General features: G+C 40.3%; 1 protein-coding gene across 1 annotated transcript in view; it reads left to right on the top strand.

Annotated features, from left to right (window-relative positions):
- Positions 1-22,184, top strand: part of PIEZO2 (piezo type mechanosensitive ion channel component 2) — a 497,782-nt gene that overhangs the window by 303,371 nt on the left and 172,227 nt on the right. Inside the window, exons 6-9 of the mRNA XM_082257361.1 lie at positions 6,163-6,373; positions 9,787-10,000; positions 17,909-18,071; positions 19,394-19,522. Of these exons, the coding sequence (XP_082113487.1) occupies positions 6,163-6,373; positions 9,787-10,000; positions 17,909-18,071; positions 19,394-19,522 (717 nt within the window). The remainder of the gene's footprint in view (positions 1-6,162; positions 6,374-9,786; positions 10,001-17,908; positions 18,072-19,393; positions 19,523-22,184) is intronic.

Below are 22,184 nucleotides of genomic sequence, written 5' to 3' on the forward strand. Positions count from 1 at the left end.
CAATAGTACAAACTGAGGTAAAATGCAGAACATTGAGCAAACAATGGTCAAGTATCATCATGTAAAATGTACATTATGTCCATTCATTACACTTAGAATAGATATTGAAGGAACATTTATGTAAGCCAAACCTTAGTCATAAGCTTGAAGTATAGATCAGAAGTTTGAGAATGTATATCAATACAGTATTCAAGCAAAAAAAAAATTAAAAACAATAATACAATTCGAAAGGATCCTCAATAGGTCCCTATCTCTGGTAAGTGTCTAGAATATTAGATGGTATAGTGCGATCTGAATTCACCCATAGACCCCATATGGGGGCAATCTCTGGCTTCGTAAGTGAATTTATACAGCAGGAGTGCCTGAATTTTGGGAGTAAGCCAAGAAGCTATTGTAGGGGGATTTGGAAATTTCAATTGCATAGTAATAGATTTTTTAGTGTTGAATAGGAGCAAATGTATGTAGCCAAGTTTCCAGGCCTATGGCCTGATGTGGGTCTGCCATTAGTACCGGTAATCTCTCCAGCCCATGTGAGCTGTGACCCTGGGTATGACAACAGAAGCAGTGACAACTCCAGCATCTTTGTTTGTAGTTTTATTGGAATTAAGGGGATGGGAGAAGGGAATGAGCGGGATACTCCTTGAGGCTTGAACTAATTACAATTGGGACTTTTACTTCTGAAATGACCGTTGGCGCTTCCTTGACGCCAGTCGGCACCAGCCAACTATCACTGACACTGAGAATATTCTGTAAAACAGAAGAAGTGCTGAATCCTCAACTTATAGTCCAGAAGATTCAAGACTGAGAACTGTAGAACTCCAGACACTGTTGCACTGTGAAAGTCACTGAATAATTTTCCCCCGCCTGGCACAGGTTGAGGTAGTATATAGTAAAACTATGTATAACTGTCACTGTAACTGGCACGCTCTGTCCAATTCAGGGCCCAAACTGCAGGTACTCCCTTTGACCTCAAACTCTTCAGGGTCCACTGACTATGTACCCCCTCTGTAGCTTCAGGGTCCTCAACCTAGGTACCCCCTTTACAGTTAGCTGATACTGGATCCCAGAACATCTCTAACTTCAGGCAGACCCCCAGGGGCAATCCTCAGTACTCACGACCTGTGTAGGCTTTCCTGGGAATGGACCCCTCTCTCTCTCTCTGCAGGCTCCCGGCACACCAGATCCCCTCAGCTCAACTCAGCACTCTCTGGACACTCAGGCGACACCCTAAGACATCCGCCTTCCTCAGACAGGAGTAGAGACAGCCGCACTCTCCTTCCTGGAACTCTGCTCCCGCCAAAGACACCGTGCCACGCACTTCCCCCCAAACTTATACCTACTCCCACAATCCTTTGCAGCATAATCTGCCTTCTGGGGTAGTTACAAACTGGGATGTGTCCCCTGATTGGGCTTCCCACACTGCCCTATGAGAAGCCTCTCACAGGAGCCAGTGGGGACACTTCTCCCCTCAGCAGGCACATCTGGAAGCCCTGACACCCTATCTAAACAGATCAAAGCCCTGCTGTTAGGCAGACAAGGCCCACTATACATTTTACCTAGCACCTACCTGTAGGGTGCTACATGTAGGAAAAGTTGGGAGCTTTAAGAGAGAGATTCGTCATCAATGTATCCAAAGAGGCCCCTTAAGGGGTTATAGATGTTTGGTATTTGGTTAATTGAACTAAAAAAAGTGGTGACCCAGGACCAGAATGCTCTGACAGGTGGACATTCCCATACCATATAATAAACTCCACATGAGTTTGATTTGGTATCTGCATCCTGTACAGCAACACTTGGAGTTGCAGTACTAGCAGCCAGTTAGGTGCTGACAAGGAACATGCAGACAGAAAAAGTGAGCACAAAGAAAAAACTCATCAGTCTGCTTCTACTACTTCAATGTCCAGCAACAGGCTGGTGGCAGCAGGGTGACCAACAGTAGCTATATTGTTCAGTAGAAAAAATTCAGGTCACCATCTGGACTATGCTGTCTGACAATCTTTGTGCTGGCTGGACAGAAAAAAAGATCCCTTGCAGAAACAACAGCTCCATTTTATGTATTTGAACTTTGCACTTTGTTTGCCCAAAGTTTTAGTAGGGCAATGTGCAATATTCAGTTTTAATGTTTGGCCTGCTCTAAGATGATGTAAACTGAGTTGTTAATGGTAAATGGTATCCTGGAGAAGACACCATGTAGAGAATGTACTAAAACTGGAGCAGACAAAATCTGGAGCGACTGTGCATGGTAACCAATCAGCTTCTAACTTCAGCTTGTTCAGTTAACTTTTGACAAAAAAATCCTGAAAGCTGTTTGGCTTCTATGCACAGCTGCAGCAGATTTCGCACTCTCTAGTTTTATTAAATCAACCCCTAAGTTTTATTTATAAAATTGTCTGAAAGTTGAACAACTTGCCTGTGTGGACTGTGTTGTCTACCAATCAGATTCCTGCTGATTTTCCCCAATTTCATTTATTTGCTCTCTTAGTGTTTGATCCAGACAACATCTGTAGTTATATGTGCAGCCTTGAGCTACATGTACATTTTCAGGCAGAAAATACACCTAGCGTAAAAAATATTTCCAGGCTCAGGGAGCTAAATGTAGGGATACTTCTGTGCGTCGATGTTTACTCGAGTGTGCAGGTACAATGTATTTTTCCTTCTGCATGTGGAAAAATAGGTTGCAAGTGCATGCACAGAAGCATCGCCATTAAGGCCTCATTTACACAGGCCATACTACAGCGCGTGCCCATGTGAGGGCCGTGTTTGCCCTCATGGGGATGCACAGGTGTTTGTTGCATTCCTGTGCAGGCAGTCACATTGATATCAATTGGGGCACTGCAGCTGCATGAACACAGTCACTGCTCCCAATTTGACATCTATGCAGGTGCGGGTGCATGGCCATGAATGCAGAAACACCTGTGCATGCCCATGTGGGTAAACATGCCCATCGCACTGGAGTTCGCTGTAATACGCCAAGTACAGGGGCATACAGCCATTCACTTACCACCTGCCACACCCTGGGCATGGCAAAATGTCATTTTTTTAATGATATTTTATGCCTACAAATGTCCATGTGCATGAGCCCCTACTCAATAAAGTAGTACAAACAGCAATGATTATGTACAATGCGCATTAACCTGATCACATTTCAGATTCCTGAGTTCAGATTAGTGAAGGATGAATTGAGATTGAATGCTGTGGTTTATTTCACTTTGCACATTTCTCTTTGTTTTACTAAAAAAGTATCTTTGGCTGTAAATGTACATGCTGGATGGAGTGCAGGTTCTAGATAGCATATGAAATGTTGATTTGCCAATTCAGATTCTTGTTTATTACAGAGTCAAATACCATATGTTTAACTACACATGTCAATTTTTTAACAAGAAACATTCTTCTATTATTACTTGCAGGACCATTTTACCCATTTACTATTAGGTATTGTTTTACATGTATGGAATGTATGGACCGGTTAATTCATTTCTAGGCAGGGATGCCAGGCTGTGCTAGGGACAAGAGAGCTTATCTTCCTCGAATATTACCATTGAGGATTTATGTCGGGGGTGTGCCGAGGATTATTACTGCTCCGGAGATTCTTCATGCAGAAATGATGGCATTTCCTTGCTTTGGTGTTTATACTGTATCTGATGAGTTAAAAGCTGAATGTTAACAAAATAATCCAGTGATGACTAATAGCGTTTCTGGCCCCATTCTGATAGTGGCGGTAACAGCTGCTGTGCAGGCACTGCTCTTTTCCTGTCTTACATTTATTGCTGCTTTGACATTTACATGTAATATGCAATGAAGCCTCTTAGCTTTTTCATAGATAGACGTAAACACTTTGTGCAAGCAGATGTGAGATCATCTCATCAATCTACTAATAAATGTAGGACTACACCATGGAAATATAGAGCAATGTTTTTTGAACCTCATATTTAACAACAAAGAAATATAAATCACTAGGGATGTCATTATGGGGAATGTAAGGAATAATGATCACGTAGTTCATTGCCTTCCCAAAAAAGAATATTGTGTGGTTGGCTTTCTTTAGTATTTTCCATTGTGTTTTAACTAAGTAAAATAGATCAAGGTGATATCAATAATCTATAACTCTATAATCTACATGCGCCTGGGGAAGATTTACTAAAACTGGTGCACACATAAACTGGTGAATCAGCTTCTAACTTCAGCCTGCTCAATATTGAGGTTGATTTACTTAAACTGGAGAGTGCAAAATTAGAGGTGCACCGAATGGAAATTTTGGTGCCGAAACCGAAAATGCCCAGTTTTTAAAAAATATGTATTTTTTAAAAAAATGTAATTGTATTGTATTAAAATTTTTAACTAATATCATAGATTTAAATGAATATGAATTTATTGTCGACCAATATTGGCACCTTTAGCGCAAGAAAAGCTCAAATGTATCCCTTTTTTTGTTTGTATGTCTTCACACTGGTCCGCTGTACTTCCGTTGTGGTGTTAAAAATTCTGCTTGCTGCCATTTTTCAGTCAGGTCAGGTAAAACTGCACCAAAAACACACCTCCCCGTTAAAATACATTGGAAAAGCAGCAAGAAAGTGTCAATACCGCACCCGTGTTACATTTTTGATGAGGATTTTGAGTCACATAACCTATGAAAAACACATCGTAAGCACAAAAAAATGTGATAAAATTGCGACATAATCGCTTGTGTTTTTGGTGCCATTATCGGCTCCTTTTTCTCTTATCGGCAAAATACAAATAACACCAGTTATGGCCGATATGGTTTAGCCACTGAAATTTTGGTGCATCCATATGCAAAATCTGATGCAGCTCTGCAGAGAAACCAATGCGCTTCCAGGTTTTATTGTCAAAGATTAATTAAACAAGCTGACGTTGGAAGCTAATTGGCTGCCATCTACAGCTGCCCCAGATTTTGCACTCTCATGTTTTATCAAATCAACCCCTAAGCCTTGACAATAAAATATGGAAGCTGATTGGTTTCTATGCATTGCTGCTCTGGATTCTGTGTCCACCCGTTTTAGTAAATCACTTATTTGTTTTGGTTACTTTGTATGTATGGATTGCATGGGTTATTACCGACATGCAGTGAAAATTACATGTCAACAGCACCTTTACAAATATATTTACTTAGAAAATGGTGACAGGATCAATACTAATTTTACCTATATATAGAATCTATGGTACATTTAAATTATATACTGTATGTACACAGTACACAGAGAGCTACAGTCATTGTTGAAATGTCCCCTATACATTGATGGTCTGTGGTGAAGTACCCCATTTACACTGGTGGTCAGTGTAGAAGTTTCTCCAAACATTGGTGGTTATTATAAAAGTGTCCATTAAATTGGTGGCCAATGCCTCCTGACAGTATTGGTCAATGGTTATGTGCACCCTTGCATTGATAGTCAGTGTAATAAGTCTTGTAATCTTGTTCAGTTGTGAAGTATCCTCTTACATTGATGGTCAGTGCTCAAGGGCCTCCTTACATTGGCGGTCAGTGTGAAAGACCCCTTACATTGGCGGTCAGTGGTGATGTGTACCTTTATATTAGTGGTAAGTAGTGAAGTGTTCCTTGACATTGGTGTTCAGTAGTAATGTCAGTGGTTATATACCTGACAGAGTGCAGGCACAGTTGGGTGGGAGATCAATGCATTTAAATATATCTGTATGGGGTGGGTATCTCTAAAGCCCAGTCTCTGTACCTCTTTATTGTCTGCATAAGAGGCAGGCCACTTGCAGCATTTTGCTGTTGATGTGCCACTGCCTGTCATTAGAGAATTTTGGAGCTGACAGGGTTAGCCTCTCTTATGAAAATGCTAGTCTCCTGGCTAATATGCTACCTTACTGGTTTAGTGCCTTCTGAGTCACTGGCCTTGAAACATTTGCAGATCAAGCTGGAGAAACTTCAAAACTCCTGATCTTCATACTTGTTCCAAGTGAATGACTCAGAAAGTACTGAAACCAGCAAGTTAGCATAATAGCCAAACAACCGCATGTCTTAAAAAAAATTTAAAAAAAAAAGCAATGAGAGAATAGGCATGTTAAATGTGAAAGTCATCTCAAACATTACTTTATGGTAGATAGTAAAATAACAAAAAAAAAAATGTTTTCTGAAACTATACAATTGCTTCTCTTTAATATGATACTTTGTTTTGTATTTAGACAGAAGCAGGGAAGATAGAAATGGAAGAGGCATTAATGTATGAAGAAGGTTTTGATGGAGAAGATGATGTGAATGAAGAGGCAGAAGAAAGCACAAGGTTAAAAATTCTTCGCAAAGTCGCCTCATTAGCCTCAAAGCTTAAAGAATTTATTGGCAACATTATAGCCACCGCTGGAAAAGTAGTTATTACAATTTTACTTGGCATAACAGGTTGGTGCTGCGCAGTAGACTTATTTACCTTGAAAGTATGTACAATTTAGGTGGGGTACACACTATAAGAAAATTGGGCAAACGATCGTCCGATTTTCCTTGTTTCACAGCAAATCGGAACTGATGAACGAAAATTCTCACATGACAAAGGCTTTTTTTTGTTGTTTGTTGTTTCTGATCATGCGCAGTCTTTCTTTTCTTATTTTTCTTCTACGAAAATCGTACAAAAAGAAAAAAAATTAACTGAAAATTGTTCATTCTGTTCCCATACGAGAAAAATTTTGGAGTTTGTCCCTTCGAGAATTTTCATACGAAAATTCGGAATTGACAGTCGAAAGTTATGTGCACACTATATGAAAATTGTACAAATATTCTTTGGACGAAAATGTTCACCCAGTTTTCTTATAGTGTGTACGAGCCTTTAGTCATTGTTTAGGAACATGCCCTAGGTGTGCACAGTCTCCTATCACTGTTTTAGCAGTGTTGTTGGGGAGGCATTATACTTGTTACTTTTAGATGCTTCTGCAACAATATGTGCAACCAAAATGTAGGTAAATTCAGTGAAAATGTAAATGTGGATTTTAAACATTCTACTGAAATTTAGGCCTGCATTAAATAGCAATTATAGACAACAATTGATAGCAATCAGTGAGCTACTGATAACAAAAGGGACAGGGGTGGGCTACAGCTGTCAGCTCAGGTTGACTCTTCTCCATGCATGAATCTCAAGGCATTTAAACAATACCGCTTCAGGTGAGAGTGTTACTCACATGATAATCCCCATGGTAGGTGCTCACCACGGCTCACCATCATGATACAATAATATAAAGAAAGTTGGTGGCACACCATGCTCTAGAAATGCCAAATCCTTTATTCCATGTGTGAAATGAAGACAGCACAAAGACAGAGTTGCTGGAGCTGTTGTTAATGCATTTCACATATAAAGAACAGGAAGTGCTGAATGTTATCTTTAAGTAGTCACCATGCCAATAAAGTGATTGTAAATTCTCTTTTTTTTTTAAATAACAAACATGTTAGTTATCTGCTCTGTGCAGTTGGTTTTGCACACAGCAGCCCGGATCCTCCTCTTCTCGGGTCCCTCTTTGCTGCTCCTTGCCCCTCCCTCCTGTTGAGTGCCCCCACAGCAAGCAGCTTAGGCACCCGAGCCGAGTCACAGCTCCATGTGTCCATTCAGACACAGAGCCGTGACCTAGCCCCACCCTCTCTCTCTCCTGATTGACTGACTGACTTTGATTGACAGCAACGGAAGCCAATCACGCTGCGCTGCTGTCTCAACCAATGTGGAGGGGAATCCCAGGCAGCTGAGAAACTCCTGCAACATCGCTGGATAAAGATGGGCTCAGGTGAGTATTAGGGGGGCTGAGAGGGGCTGCTGCATATCACTGCTGATGCATTAAGATAAAAAAAAAACCTTCTACCTTTACATTCCCTTAACCACTTAAGCCCCGGAAGATTTTACCCCCTTCCTGACCAGGGCCTATTTTGCGATTCGGCACTGCGTGACTTTAACGGACAATTGCACAGTCGTGCGACGATGTACCTAAACTAATTTTACATCCTTTTTTTCCCACAGACAGAGCTTTCTTTTGGTGGTATTTGATCACCTGTGCGATTTTTTGATCATGCGCTATAAACAAAAAAAGAGTGTCAATTTTGCAAAAATAACAATATTTTTCAAAAAATTTTTATATGAAATTCCCCCAAAAAAAAGTAAAAATCTAAATTTTTTAACATTTTTGGCAAATTTGATTTCTGCTACATAGGTTTGGTAAAAAAAATCGCAATAAGCATATTTTGATTGGTTTGCGCAAGATTGATTGTGTTTACTAACTAAGGGAAAGATTTTTGTAATTTTTGTTGTTTTTTTTAACGAGTAATGGCGGCGATCTGCGATTTTTTTGTGGGAATGCGACATTGCGGCGGACATATCGGACCCTTGACTGACATTTTTGACACTTTTGGGGTTACCAGTGACATTACTACAGTAATCAGTGCTATACATATTCACTGTTACTGTAAAAATTACACTGGCAGGGAAGGAGTTAACTTTATTTGAGAAGGAGGGGTTAAGTGTGTCCCTAGGGGCGTGCTTCTAACTGTGATTGGATGTGGCTTGAGGTGTAAGAACAGAGATCAACGGTCCTACATAGCAGAACCGTATGATCTCCATTCTTACACAGGGAAGAATGACAGGCGGCTTTGTTTACATTAGCCGCCTGCCTTTCTCCCGCTGTAACGGACAATCGCGAGTGCCCGGCGGACATCGGGTCCGCCGGGCATACGCGCAGGGCGCTCGCTCGCTCCCTAGAGCCTCACAGGCTAGCGACGTAGACCTACGTCACTTTGCCTGTGAGGGGCTGACTGCCGACGTAAATCGGCGTTAGGCAGTCGGCAAGTGGTTAAAGGATAACATTCCCAACTTCCTGTTTGTTATGGTTAAGCACTAGTAAATTTATAAAATGCGTTAACTACAGCCCCAGCACTCTGTCTTTGTACTGTCTTCATCTGGACACATAGAATAAAGGGTTTGGCTTCTCTATATCATGGTGTGCCAATAACTTTCTTTATATTATGACTCTCAAAGAGATATTTACTCTTAATGGAAGATCTGTGCGAAGCAGGGATAGGTAAATATGTAGCTTGCTATGGATGCTGGAGAAGGGCACTGAGGCCTATTGAAGTTGAAATTAAGGCACAAATTCTTACCTTAGTTTCAATGGTCCGATGTCTGCGAAGTCCCTTGCTGGCGCCGTCATCTTCTCCCCAGGTTCTTCCAGGGCTGGCACAGCATTGCATTAATCCCAGCACACTGGGAGCATGCCGGAATGTAAACTGAGCTGCAAATGAGCATAGATGATTGTGAATAGGCAGGCAAATGTATAGTACTTTATTGCAAAAGAGACATTGCATGTCGTTTCTCGATAAAAACCCTGCCTGTTTGCATTTTTTACATTTTTTGTATTTAGTTCCTCTTTAAGGGTATATGCACTTTCTGGCTTCTTGTAGGCGTAAGTTTAGGGGGGGTTCATTCTAATGATCAGATTTAGAGGAGTGGTCAAGGGATAAATGTAGTTTTAGCAAAAAATTTGGTAATGGTTTAAGGGCTAGGAGTATATTGGTAAGCCTGCTTTAAACTTTCAAGATCGATCTATATATTTTTGCTGTGAAAAGTCACTTTTTCTATGTTCCTGTGTCCATATACAGTATTCAATACCTAATTCACATTGTTTATAAAAACATACAACTACCCTATAAGAGTCAAATGATCTGATTTTGGTTAGTTACATTCTTGCTGCCAAAATCTCAGTTAGTTTGGGTGGTTTTAACTGTTATTTAACTCCACTGGATATTAATGTTGTTTCTGACATTTCTCTCTTCTTTTTTTTTTACAGGCATGATGTTGCCATCTTTAACCTCAGCGGTGTATTTCTTTGTATTTTTGGGGTTATGCACATGGTGGTCTTGTTGCCGAGTATTTGATCCGCTGATATTCAGCTGTCTATGTGTATTAATGGCTATATTCAGTGCAGGGCACTTGATTGGACTTTATCTTTACCAGTTGCAGTTTTTTCAGGAGATAATTCCACCAAATGATTTTTATGCCAGGTAAGTTAAACACATTATTGAGTATTGTTTTGTTTTGGTGTTGCGCTATGCAGACTCCCTTCTGGTATTAATTACCAAACAGATCATGAATCTTAAACACTTGTAAAATGTGTTATTAGTTTAACTGCTTACTTTACTGCACTGCTAATTTTATTAGTTGAATAAAGATAGCTGCTGATAAACCCAGCTAGGAAATTGTAAAATAAAAAACATTTTGGACAAATAGGCAGAAGAGACCTGGCTTTATTTCTTTATTAAAGTTTGTTCATTTTTTGTAAGGAATCCAAAGGTAAACTAATATAATAAAAAATATTTTTTGAGTACACCTGGTGCAAATCTTGCCCAAAAATATGATTAAAAGATATATAAAAAGTGTTTCTCTCCTATGGGATCCACATGTGCAGTTTATCTGTGGATCCAGAGATGCAAGCAAATTAAACTTTGTAAAAAATCGTGACTTTTCCTGCAGAAGTTAAGCTTGACTTCACTCTTTTCACCTCTGTCTATTAGTCCTTACATATGTTAGATGCCCTCACTGACCAAAAATGAGTGGTGGGAGACAAGAGAGGCCCATGCCCAAGTTTGACATTTATAGTAAAAGATTTGTTTTAACTGATTTCCACTCTGTCTGTTCAGTCTACTTGGATTGGCTGGAATATTTTTTTTCTATTGGTTGACCCAAATCATTAAGACCAGTGGTCCTCAACCCTGGCCTACAGGGCCCACTAACAGGCCAGATTTGCAAGATAACTGAAATACATCCCAGGTGATATCATTTGCTGCTCAGTGATTGCAGTACTCTAGTCTGCATCTCCCCAAGGTAATACTTAAAATCTGGCCTGTTAGTGGACCCTGAGGACCGGAGTTGAGGACCACTGATTAAGACTAGCAGCTATCTAGTGAATGCTAGAGAGCTGTGCCATAAGAAAGTCAGCAAAAAAAGGGCTGAGAGCGATGTTTAGCTTAGAGTGATTCAATGAGGGTGATTTGCTAAAGTAGTTGAGAACCATCACACAATCTATTTTGTAAATATTTACTTCAATTTTCCAATCATAAGAAGAGCAAATATCCGTTTACTTATGTCATCTAAACATGACAGAATAATTGAAGGGAATATTTATACAATTCATTTTAATTTAAATCCACATCTCCTTTTGTAAAAAGTGTACAAGTACACAGTACATGCGGCGTTCTTAGGAGAGGTGCAGAGTCACTTAGTCCATTGGAACCTTCATTTGTATCTGTAGACCATCAATAATGTAGAGGAAGGGAGGAGGCAACTGGATGGATAGATGAGAAAGTAATTGATAGATGGATGGCTGAGCCGGAGAAGGCACTAAGACTAGAGCCTCCGCAGTTCCCACAGAAAATCTGGGTAGGATCACTCAATGCAGAAGAAAAAAGCAGGGCGCTGAGGTTGTATCAAATAAAAAATCAATTTAATGAAATAAGCAGCACACCTACATTGAAGTTAGCATGAAACAGCATGAATAGGGAACACCTGAGACCAAGCAGCTGGGATCAGTGTTAGATTGTAGGCATCACTGAGCAAACAGAGACCAAGGATGACAGGGAGCCAGCCAGCTCAAGGTATGGATATTACCTATGGATTACAGCTCTCAAAATGCCTGGTGGATATCAGAAGAGGGCGTGTGCATGACGCATTTCCAGGGACTGCGCCCTCTTTTTCAAATGCATGGACAATGAAGGGAAGTGATGGGCTTATAAAACCAAAAGGGAAGGAAGGGGAAGAACATGAAAGGGGAAGGGGAGAAAGTCGAGCTGCTGCATAGAACCAAAAGGTTGGGAGAGGGAGGAAAGTGGGAGGGGGAAGAAAGGCACAGAAGACATAGCTGAGCCGTTAACCCTCGGCTTGCAGATTGCAAGTATCAGAGAATTCAATGCTACTACTGGAGACAGGGAGTGAGAGAAGAAAATACAAAGCAGATAAAACAATATAGCTGCTCTGTAAATATAGGGGTCGAGTATTACACCACGTAAAAGACTTGAATATACATGGATAAAATATTACACCAAAATAAAAGACTTGGATAAAAAGATATATGCAGTGCAAACGATATTACCCATATTTTACTAGAAAATGCATTCATATATACTTAAAAATTGATATATATATATATATGAGGAATAATAATGTATATAAGACAAATATATATTTAAAAAGGGGATGTATAAAAATAAATATGTCTAGCAAATTAAATATATGCACTTATGTAAAAAGGAAAAAATGAGAATGAATGGTATGTAGCAATAAGTACATAATAGCAGAAGCTGGGATTTTTTTTACCAAAATTGAAAAATGTATAAGAACAGAGAGGGGACCGGATGCTTACTACAAAATAGTATGCACCTCAAGTTCCTCATTAAGACCTCCTGGTGTTAGAGTATTACGATGAAAAATCCAAAATGTTACTCTGTGGCAGAGGGTATGAAACCTCTCTGCAGCAGAGTCACAGGGGGGGATTTGTTCTATAACCGAAACCCGAAGGCAATTGGTGTAGCATTTATGAGTGTATTTGAAATGGCGGGGAACATAATGATTAGTGTTGCCTTCCTCAATGAGTCTCCTGTGTTCACCAAACATACCTTGGCTGTAGGAATAGTCCTGCCTACGTAGAAGAGACTGCAAGGACATGAGAGATAGCATCACTCTATGTAACTTATCATATTTTTAAACCCAATTTTTTTAACGTGTTTAAATTTGTGTGCAAGTTGAAGGCACAAGATTTTTTTATAAAAAAAAAAAAAAATGACATTGGGAGAAATCTCTACATTGAAAGTGTATATTGCATTAAATTGGTTCACATATTTTGTCTTTTAATGGGCTATTCATCCTTATCTTGCTATTTTTGTCTGGGGTTCCTGTTTAATGATCTTAAAAATAGGAATGGTGATTGTTGAACACATGCTCCTCGAGTCTTTGCACAGTAAATCTCTGCAGCGGCCTTCGTATAATTTTCAGGATCAGCAAGTTCATGTCATTCGTACATCCGCTTCTTGTAATTCAGAATAATTTTACCAGACCAACATGCCGCATGTCTCTACTACAATGTCACTAATTAGCAGTGTCATTTTTAATTTAGAACTTCTTTCCAGGTTTAGAGGAGTCTAGGACAGAACAGTATTCTGCTACAGGAGCCGGTTTGCTGATGAGGAGATTTTAATTAACGTGTGGTTTCATTTAGTTTTTGCTAAATTGAGTGAGCAAGCTTCATTCATCCTGTGATTTCACTTTCCATCAGCCACTAGTAATTTTAGAGGCTTAGAACTTCCTGGCTGTTGCTACTGTAATTCTTTGAAGCATGGATATTAATCACAAGAGAGTCTTTCATACACCAGTGTTTTTGCATGTGTTTTTCAGAATGTCAATATGTACGCTTGAAATGTATACACTCTAGCCCTTTAAAACACGTACAGCTGACTGTTGGACTTCTTCTCCATTGATTTACAATAGAGACGGGCTGTGCACACCAGACAATCAATACATTACTCTCTTAAGGAAGGCGCATTAACTTTCATTCTGTATGTAGTTATTTTCAAGTAAGCGCTTTAGACGACTTCCCTAAGTAGGTTTGGGCCATCTAGAACAATTCACTCTTATAATATGTGGTTGTCATTGACCTTATGTGTGCTTTTAAACATGAAAATGATAGCATGAATTGAGAGTGTCCCCTGCTGGGTCTGCTTTAAAAATACAACAGAAGAAGGTAATGCAAATCTGAGAAATGGGGACACAAAACCTACCAAGGATTTTTTTTCTTTCTAGTCTTCTGAGAATTGTCCTTCATATAAACTTTTTGGGCTTTATATTTTCATCAGTTGTGTGTGCATTATATTAGAAATAATTGTATCTAATACACTTTGGAGATGTTTGTAAGACATAATAAAAAAGCTGACTTTCTTAAAGTAGATGTAAATTCAAGCTCTAAAATCTCATATAAATGTCATCATGTTTATGTAATAAAAGAGAAAGTAAATGCATAATGCAAAGTAATGCAAAGTAAATGCATAATGTGCTAGTATGCATCCCATACTAGCACATTTTGTGACACTTACTTCCAAATGAAGCCCTCGTTGTCCCTGCTGCTGGCTGCATCCATCTTTAGCCTTCTTCCTTCCTGGTCTGCGGACTCTGGGTATGCTACTGGCCGGGAGCCGCGTAATGTCATGAGCCGCCGGTCACGGCACAGGGCTGTGAAGAAACGGCACGGGCAGACTATACATACTAATTTTACTGTATGGAGTTTAGTAACACTTTATAATGAAGCTCTCTAGCGGCATGCTGTCACCGCTGCAGAGGCTTCTAGCTTCACCCGGGCCTCCTTCCGGGTTCTGGGACTCTGGCCTTCTGACTGCTGGAGCTGCGGCACACAAATCTCAAGGAACGGCACGGGTAGGCCCCTACGGTCTTATGGGGTTGGTCCCCCTCATAATAGTTCCCCCTATGGTCAAATCTTCATAGCCTATAGTGTTAGGGTATTTTCTCAATTGATCACTTCACTAATGGCACTTTTCCACTGCAAGTACCAGCTCGGCTCTACTTGGCCCTGCTTGGCCAGGTTTGCTTTTCCACTGCTGGTACCGCATGGTACGGTGTTGGAACGGTTCGGTACGGTTTTGTATGGTTTGCTTTTCCACTAAAGTAGTACTAAAGTTAAGTGGATGGGATAACAACGATTCTCTGACCAATCAGTGGCTAGTAGTGACTGCATGCAAAGGATTGTGGGATATGGTACCGGTATGGTACCTCTTGGAACCACAATCAAGGTGGTACTGTTTTAGAGAGCCGTACCGTTCGGTTCCATGCAGTGGAAAAGCGCCGCCGTACCGTACCGAACCATTCCTACACCGTACCATGCGGTACCAGCAGTGGAAAAGCACAAAAGCGAGCCGAACCCTTCGGTTCCATGCAGTAGAAAAGCGCCATAACATGATACATTTACCCAGTGATAAGCAATACATAGAAACAGACGTTACACACATTTTACGAAATTAGGAGTATTATTCATGACTTTTGCACTAATGATGAGACATTCTCAAAGCAATTTTTTCATACCTAAACGATACCTAAGTCTCATTAATGGCAGAACTGCTACTGGCCACTTGTCTTTACACACCTCTACAGGAACAATATATTTAATATAACTAACATTTTAACAAACAATACATTCTCTTGTATTTGGGAATATATTCTGACATTGATCAACCTTATGTTACTTTTTGACCTGCATAAAGAATGTCTTGGAACAACAGTAGGATAAAAAACAAGCTGATAACCATTTCATTTCCCATCAGTGAGTCAGATTTTGGCTTAATTTATGCAGTGTTTAATTCATAGCATCTGTTTAGAGATTGAAAAGTGGTTCATCTGAACTTTTTAGAATGTGTTTCATTTATTCAGGGACTGAGTTTTTGTAAGGTTTTAGTGTACAATATGTCTTGAAAACATATTGGATTGAATTAGCATGGGAGATACGTTAATGATCTAAATGCTACAGATCCACAACCAGCTAATTAACTAAAGATGTTGTATTATAGCTTCTGTGAAATGAGTCACCAATAAATGGTATTATGTACAGTATATATATGAATAATTAGATGGTTCACAGAACAATTTTGCTGAATTGGGAGAATGTATTCAAATCACTGCAAGAAACAACAGTGGGATTGCAGTTAATACTTGAATATACACCATATTGTCCAAAGTATTGGGACACCTGCCTGTACACACACATGAACTTTAATGGCATCCCAGTCTTAGTCTGTAGGGTTCAGTACTTAGTTGGCCCACCCTTTGCAGCCTTAACAGCTTTAACTCTTCAGGGAAGGCTGCCCACAAGGTTTAGGAGTGTGTCTATGGGAATGTTTGACCATTCTTCCAGAAGTGCATTTGTGAGGTCAGACACTGATGTTGGACGAGAAGGCCTGGCTCGCAGTCTCAGCTCTAATTCATCCCACAGGTGTTCTATCAGGTTGAGGTCAGGACTCTGTGCAGGCCAGTCTAGTAACCTCCACCCCAAACTCGCTCATCAACGTCTTAATGGACTTTGCTTTGTGCATTGGTCCAAATTATTTGTTGGAGAGGGGATTATGGTGTGAGGTTGTTTTTCAGGGGTTAGGCTTGGCCGCTTTAGTTCCAGTGAAGGGAACTCTTAAGGTGTCGGCATTCCAATACATTTTGGACAATTTCCTGCTCCTAACTTTGTGGGAACAGTTTGGGGATGATCTCTTCAATCCAACATGACTGTGCACCAGTGCACAAAGCAAGGTCCATAAAGACATGGATGAGTGAGTTTGGGGTGGAGGAACATGGCTATAGAACACCTTTGGCATGAATTAGAGCGGAGACTGCGAGCCAAGCCAATGCGCTTCTGAAAGAATGGTCAAACATTCCCATAGACACACTCCTAAACCTTGTGGACAGCCTTCCCAGAAGAGTTGAAGCTGTTATAGCTGCAAAGGGTGGGCCAACTCAATATTAAACCCTACAGACTAAGACTGGGATGCTATTAAACTTCATGTGCGTGTAAAGGCGGATTTCCAAATACTTTTGACAATACAGTGTATATATACAGTATAATTAAATTACCTCCATTCTAATAGTTATAAATACCATTTAACAATAATACACATCTTAGTCATGACTAAAATTTCTCTTAAAAGAGCCAGCCATCTGTAGTTCTAATCTGAATCACCTACAGAGATATTGATTTGTGTCCTTCACAAAGCATGTGTGTCCTCTCACTGCAATGCTCTCAGGCCATCCTTTGTCTATCCTCACTCCAATCCTGATAATAAACACTCATAAAACTGTCAATTGGCAATTGCCTATGTAAAAGAAAGCTAAAGGCTTAAATAATTGACAGCTTAGCCCTCCTTTAACAGCCCAGAGAGAAGGCTGTTGTTATGTCTGGCAGAAAATTAGAAAAGAAAGCTAAATACAGAAGATTTCTACCTAATAAAGGATGCATAAATATGCTTGAGGGTTATTTCACTCCTTTGTGCTTTGGTGCCATTTAGGAAAAATCTCATGCTTGATACTTTTTGGTGCACTTTCCATCGGAATATTAAACACATGTAGTTTGCGCACAAGTGATCTAACATGCAGAGGCTTGAAATTCCATCATTATAACAACTTGAAAGTTATGTTTTGAATTAGTATTAATATTTAAATTATTACAAATGCCCAGTTTTAATTGTTTGATTTAAAGCCCAATTCTAGACAAAACCTTGCTTTTTCTTTCTTAGAATGGACAGATTTGAGCCAGGTTTTTTATCATTCCCTGTCTCAGTGATAACAAGGAAACACTCTCCATTTGAACTAAGACTGTAATTACAGGACATAACAGTGACATAGGGTTTGGAGGAAATAACCATAGTGTGCAGTTGGGGACACAAGCATCTGACACTTTAGGAAGCGTCAAAAGCTGAAAAGTGTAATGAAAGCTTAAGCTCTGGAATGAATGGAAGATAGGAGACTCAGCCTCTGGAGAAGTGGATATATTCATTCTCCTATTGCAGGGGTCTTGCATTAGGATTTTTTTCTTGCAACTCCTAATATTTCTCTAATATCAAGATGGTGCATAGACAAATCCATATACTTTAGATATCTTCCATAAAGCCACAATGAAAATCCTTTAGGTTTGGGATTCTCTATCTGGTCCAATACACATCTGTCAGTATATTTAAATTTTTAAGACATACAGTAAGTGAAGCAATCCATACATTGGTTTAGAAGATGAATCAGTTATTTTCACGATACATCAAATTATATTGAAATGCCACAAAATGATATGTTATTGCTATATACTGTATATTTAAATTACATTGTACATCGTTTGAATAATGAAGCCTTATTTGTATGCATATTATTTTTATTATACACAGGTTATTTGGTATCACTTCATTAGTTCAAACTGATTGTTCAAACACATGGAAATTCGTAGCAGCTCCCCAACGAAATTGGTACCACTTTACGAATCCAGTTGTCCTATTAGTACTGTATTACACACTGGCAACGCTCATACGTCTTTGGCTGCAGGAGCCTGTTGTAAGTGTAATGTTTTATTAATTATTTATTTTTATTGATCCTTGAATTGGATTGGATGTTGTTACTCCGATGAAAACACATTAAAGAAACCACTTAAATATGACTGTATCAACCTCTTAATGGACCTATTTGTTTTCAGACTAATACTGTACTGTAAGAAGGTTAGCATTTTCACTTTGCCATCGATCTGTATTGATCATTGAGCTGCTCTGCCCTTGTATATTCTAATTGTTGTTTCCTGTGTGTTTGAGAGTCTTGTCCATCGAAATTTGTTAACAAACATAATACCTTTTTAGAATGAGGATGCACATACTGTTATGGGATGACAATGCCAGTTAGGTTCATATAGTTCAGTAGTAAAGTAAAAAGGCATGGGTATCTGAAATGCAAAGTTAATTGGAAATAAAGATTTTCAGAAGAGGGCAGTTTTTTTTTAAAACCCAACTCCACTGAAAATTTTTTTTTGGATGGAGCAGTGAGGGGGTTAAAGCTTATGTCAGGTTTTTATTAGGCAAAACCCCTCTCATTTCCTTTAAGGACAAAAGGGACACATACAAAACTAAATACATTTTTAGTAGAGTGAAGAAGGGTAACAACTTTTGACAATGTTTTTATTGGTGCCCATGCCTTCCTCGCCATGACAATCACATCTTCCATTTCCTGCACAGCACAGGTGACATGGAGATGGCAAGTGAGAATTAATCTCCCCAATTGGATAGCAGACAGAATTAAAACTTATTTTTATAAACATAATATTTATTGTAATTTTTAAAACTTTACAAAGTAGATTAAAAATTGCATCATTGTAGCATAGAACATACCGTGAATCAAAAAGTGGTTGTATAACTGCTTGTTGTATACAGAAAAATGGCTAATAGAAGAGCAGTAAAGTAGATGTAAAACACCCAAGATGCAGAGTAGGGTGATGGGTATTAACCAAGAGGGCTCAAGGTCTGGATAGTAGTTCAGACGCCAGGCCCAGTAGAGCAAACTTTCTTGGGTTTGGTGGCCTGGGGTGTAATTACAATGGCTCTATCAGTAGGTCTGAAGATGCCTAGGAATCATCTTTTAAACCAGTGTATATTTGTTCAGGTTTGGGCCTGAATTATGACCCAATGATCCTAATATCTATGGATTTGGCTTAGCCTTCCAAGTTAAAATCTGACATTTATTTTAACTGTTCCTCACGCTATTCAAAAACAAAAAAATGGCATGTGTTAAGCTTTCAAGGCACATTATATAGATTATCTAATTATCTTTTATTAAATATGTACTTAGCACTTCCTAGAATTTTTTTTCAAACCTGGGTTTTCTTGTTCTAGATAAGCTATGAAGACAATAAAGAAGATGAAGAAGGTGAAAAGGAAGGAGAGTACAGCCCAGCACCTCTAACTGCAGAAAGGAGACGCAGTCTGTGGTATGCTACCCACTATCCCACAGATGAAAGAAAAGTAAGAATCGATAGAAAAAAAGTGTTGATTCTCCTCTAAATATTTTGAATCATATTCTTTTTAATCATGGATCATACCATGCCTTAAATGTTTCTGTTTGATATATTTAGCAGTAATTGGAAATAAATGCACTACCTGTCATTATACTTAAAATGTAATCTGGAAGTGTAGTCAAGCAGCTAAATAGACAGTTGGAAGCAGTTGCAAGCTCCAGTTGTTAAAGTCACAGTGCTGTAGTACTTATATATCCTAGTCTAAATGCTGATGTACATGGTGCTGTCTAGTACAAAGACAGACTAAGATACCATTAAAAAATACATGTGATTATTTTTTTTTAAATTCAGAACTGAATTAAATTGATTAAATTGATTTTTTCATATCTACCTAGCTGCAAACTTTAAATTATTAGAAAAGTAGCATTTAAAATTTAAGATAAGCATTATTTCTCTTTCGTTCATTGCCAGACACCGCTCCTAATCTTCTTAACCATTGGGTTATACTGCCCCCTACAGGAGTAGGACACTAAGCCGAAAATAGTCTGACTAAGCTATGGGCAGTCCCAGGTGGTATACTCCATCTCTCTGCTATAGGTACTCAGTTTTCTTCTGCCTAGTCAAGAGTAAGGACCTAGTTCCTTGCTGGGATATCTGGTCCTGGCAATTTTTTATTTTTGGATAGATTTTTTTCTACTGTTTTTTTTTCCTTTGAGATCTACAAACAACTGCCAGACTGGGCAACGGGCTGGAAAATCTAGATCCAGTGGTCACCCCAGTCTGGCCTCAGCTCTGCGCTAGGTTGGCTCTGCGAGTTAAATGCGGTTGCATATGACTGGGTCTCTGTACCTGGTGAGGGCTCCTGCCAGGGCCCCAGCTTCCTGCCTGTGCTATTTTCTGAGGCCTAGGGATTCCTCCTGGGTCCCTGAGCCTCCTGGTGGCCACACGGGACTACTATTTCCTTCTAATAGAAAGGCCATTTTTGTGTAGCCCGGCGGCCATTTTGTGGTGGTTTGCCATTGAAAATAGTGGCAGCGATTTCAGCGGTGGGAGCCCCTCCTCATCCCCTGGTGCTGACTCATTTATCTTTTCACTTCCTGATCACCACACGTGGATGGCAGATTATCCTGGTGGCTGCAGGTATCTGTTTCTGCTGGGTGATGAGTCTGGTGTTATCTGCTGAGGATCGATTGTTGCTCTGTTACTGGTGACCGGGTGGTGCTGCCAGAGCGGTGGGGGTGTCCCTTAGCAGTGTTATTACACCTTTTTTTGTGGGGTCCCCCTATTGACTCATGGAGTCCTTGGAGCACATTTTCGCACCTGATCCCCTCCCAGAAGCTGCAGGGAACCAACCATCCATTGATGCACTGATGGCAGTCCTGGAGTCATTTGTGTCCCGGGTGAAGGTGGTTTTTGGGCGAGGGGCTAGCAAAAAGTGGTCCCTAAGTGGTTTTCTCTGCAGTACCCCTATGTGGAGTCCCTTCTTAAAAATTGCACTGTTCCACCGGTGGTGGACCCTCCGGTTTCCAGGGTGAACAAGGCAACCATGATTCTGGTTGAAGAGTCTCCAGCCTTTAAGGACCCGGATGATAGGAAGGCGAAGGCTGTGACCCCCAATATGTACACTGTGGCTGTTTCGGCACTGAGGCCGGTATTCACCATTGTCCTCGTGTCGCAAACTCTGACCGAGTGAGCTAAGCTTTTACGCTGCGACCTGGAGGGGAAGCAGCTTTGCTGAGCTGATGGACCAGTTGGTCCAGGGGCTGCAGCTTATATGTGATGCCTCTTTGGATGCCTCTTTGGATGCAGCTCCCCTAGTTGCTAGGCTCTCTGTTTCAGCAGTGGTCCTTCTGCGTATTTTTTGGCTCAAATGCTGGTCTGCGGACCAGACTTCTAAAAAGGCCTTGACTGATCTTCTTTTTCAAGGAGATCACCTGTTTGCAGCTACCCTGGATGACATCATTAAGGGTCTCACAGGGGGGAAGAGTGCCTTTCTTTCCCTGGCTAGTAGGGCAAGGACCCTCCTCGTAGACGTGGACCATTTTTCTCGGCTCATAAAATGTTTTTTTGTCCCTCTGGGGTGACTGACAAGGGATCAAAGCCTTTCAGGGCCTCCTCTGGTGGATCAAAGCGAACTTGGTCTGCCAAGTCAAGAGCTGGCTTCTCCAGACCCACGGACAAGGCTCCTTCATCGTGAGGATCCCTCACCCGTATCTGGAGTGGGGGGGACATCTTCGCTGGTTTCCGGATCCGTGGATTTCCCTGGTATAAGACAAGTGGGTCCACAAAGTCATACAGTCCGGCTAAAAGATTGAGTTTGGTTCTTACCCTCTAGAAAGGTTCTTTCCTTTCAACTTGCGCTTGTCCACGGACCGCTTATAGGGTCTTTTTGGGGCGGTGCAAGACCTGTTACTTCAAGGGGTAATTGTTCCTGTTCCGACATCGGAACGGTATCAGGGGTTTTACTCAAACCTGTTTACAGTTCCCAGGAAGGAAGGCAAGGTGCATCCAATCCTGGACCTCAAGGTGCTGAACTGCTTTGTATGGATGCAGAAGTTCAGAATGGAATCCATTTGTACAGTGGTAGCATCCCTGCATCAGGAAATTTTCTTGCCTTTATCGACATCAAGGATGCTTACCTTCACATTCCAATATGTGCCGGTCACCAG

Source organism: Pelophylax lessonae, assembly GCF_965119305.1.
Source record: "Pelophylax lessonae genome assembly, chromosome: 5".
In the NCBI taxonomy this organism is placed as follows: domain Eukaryota; kingdom Metazoa; phylum Chordata; class Amphibia; order Anura; family Ranidae; genus Pelophylax; species Pelophylax lessonae.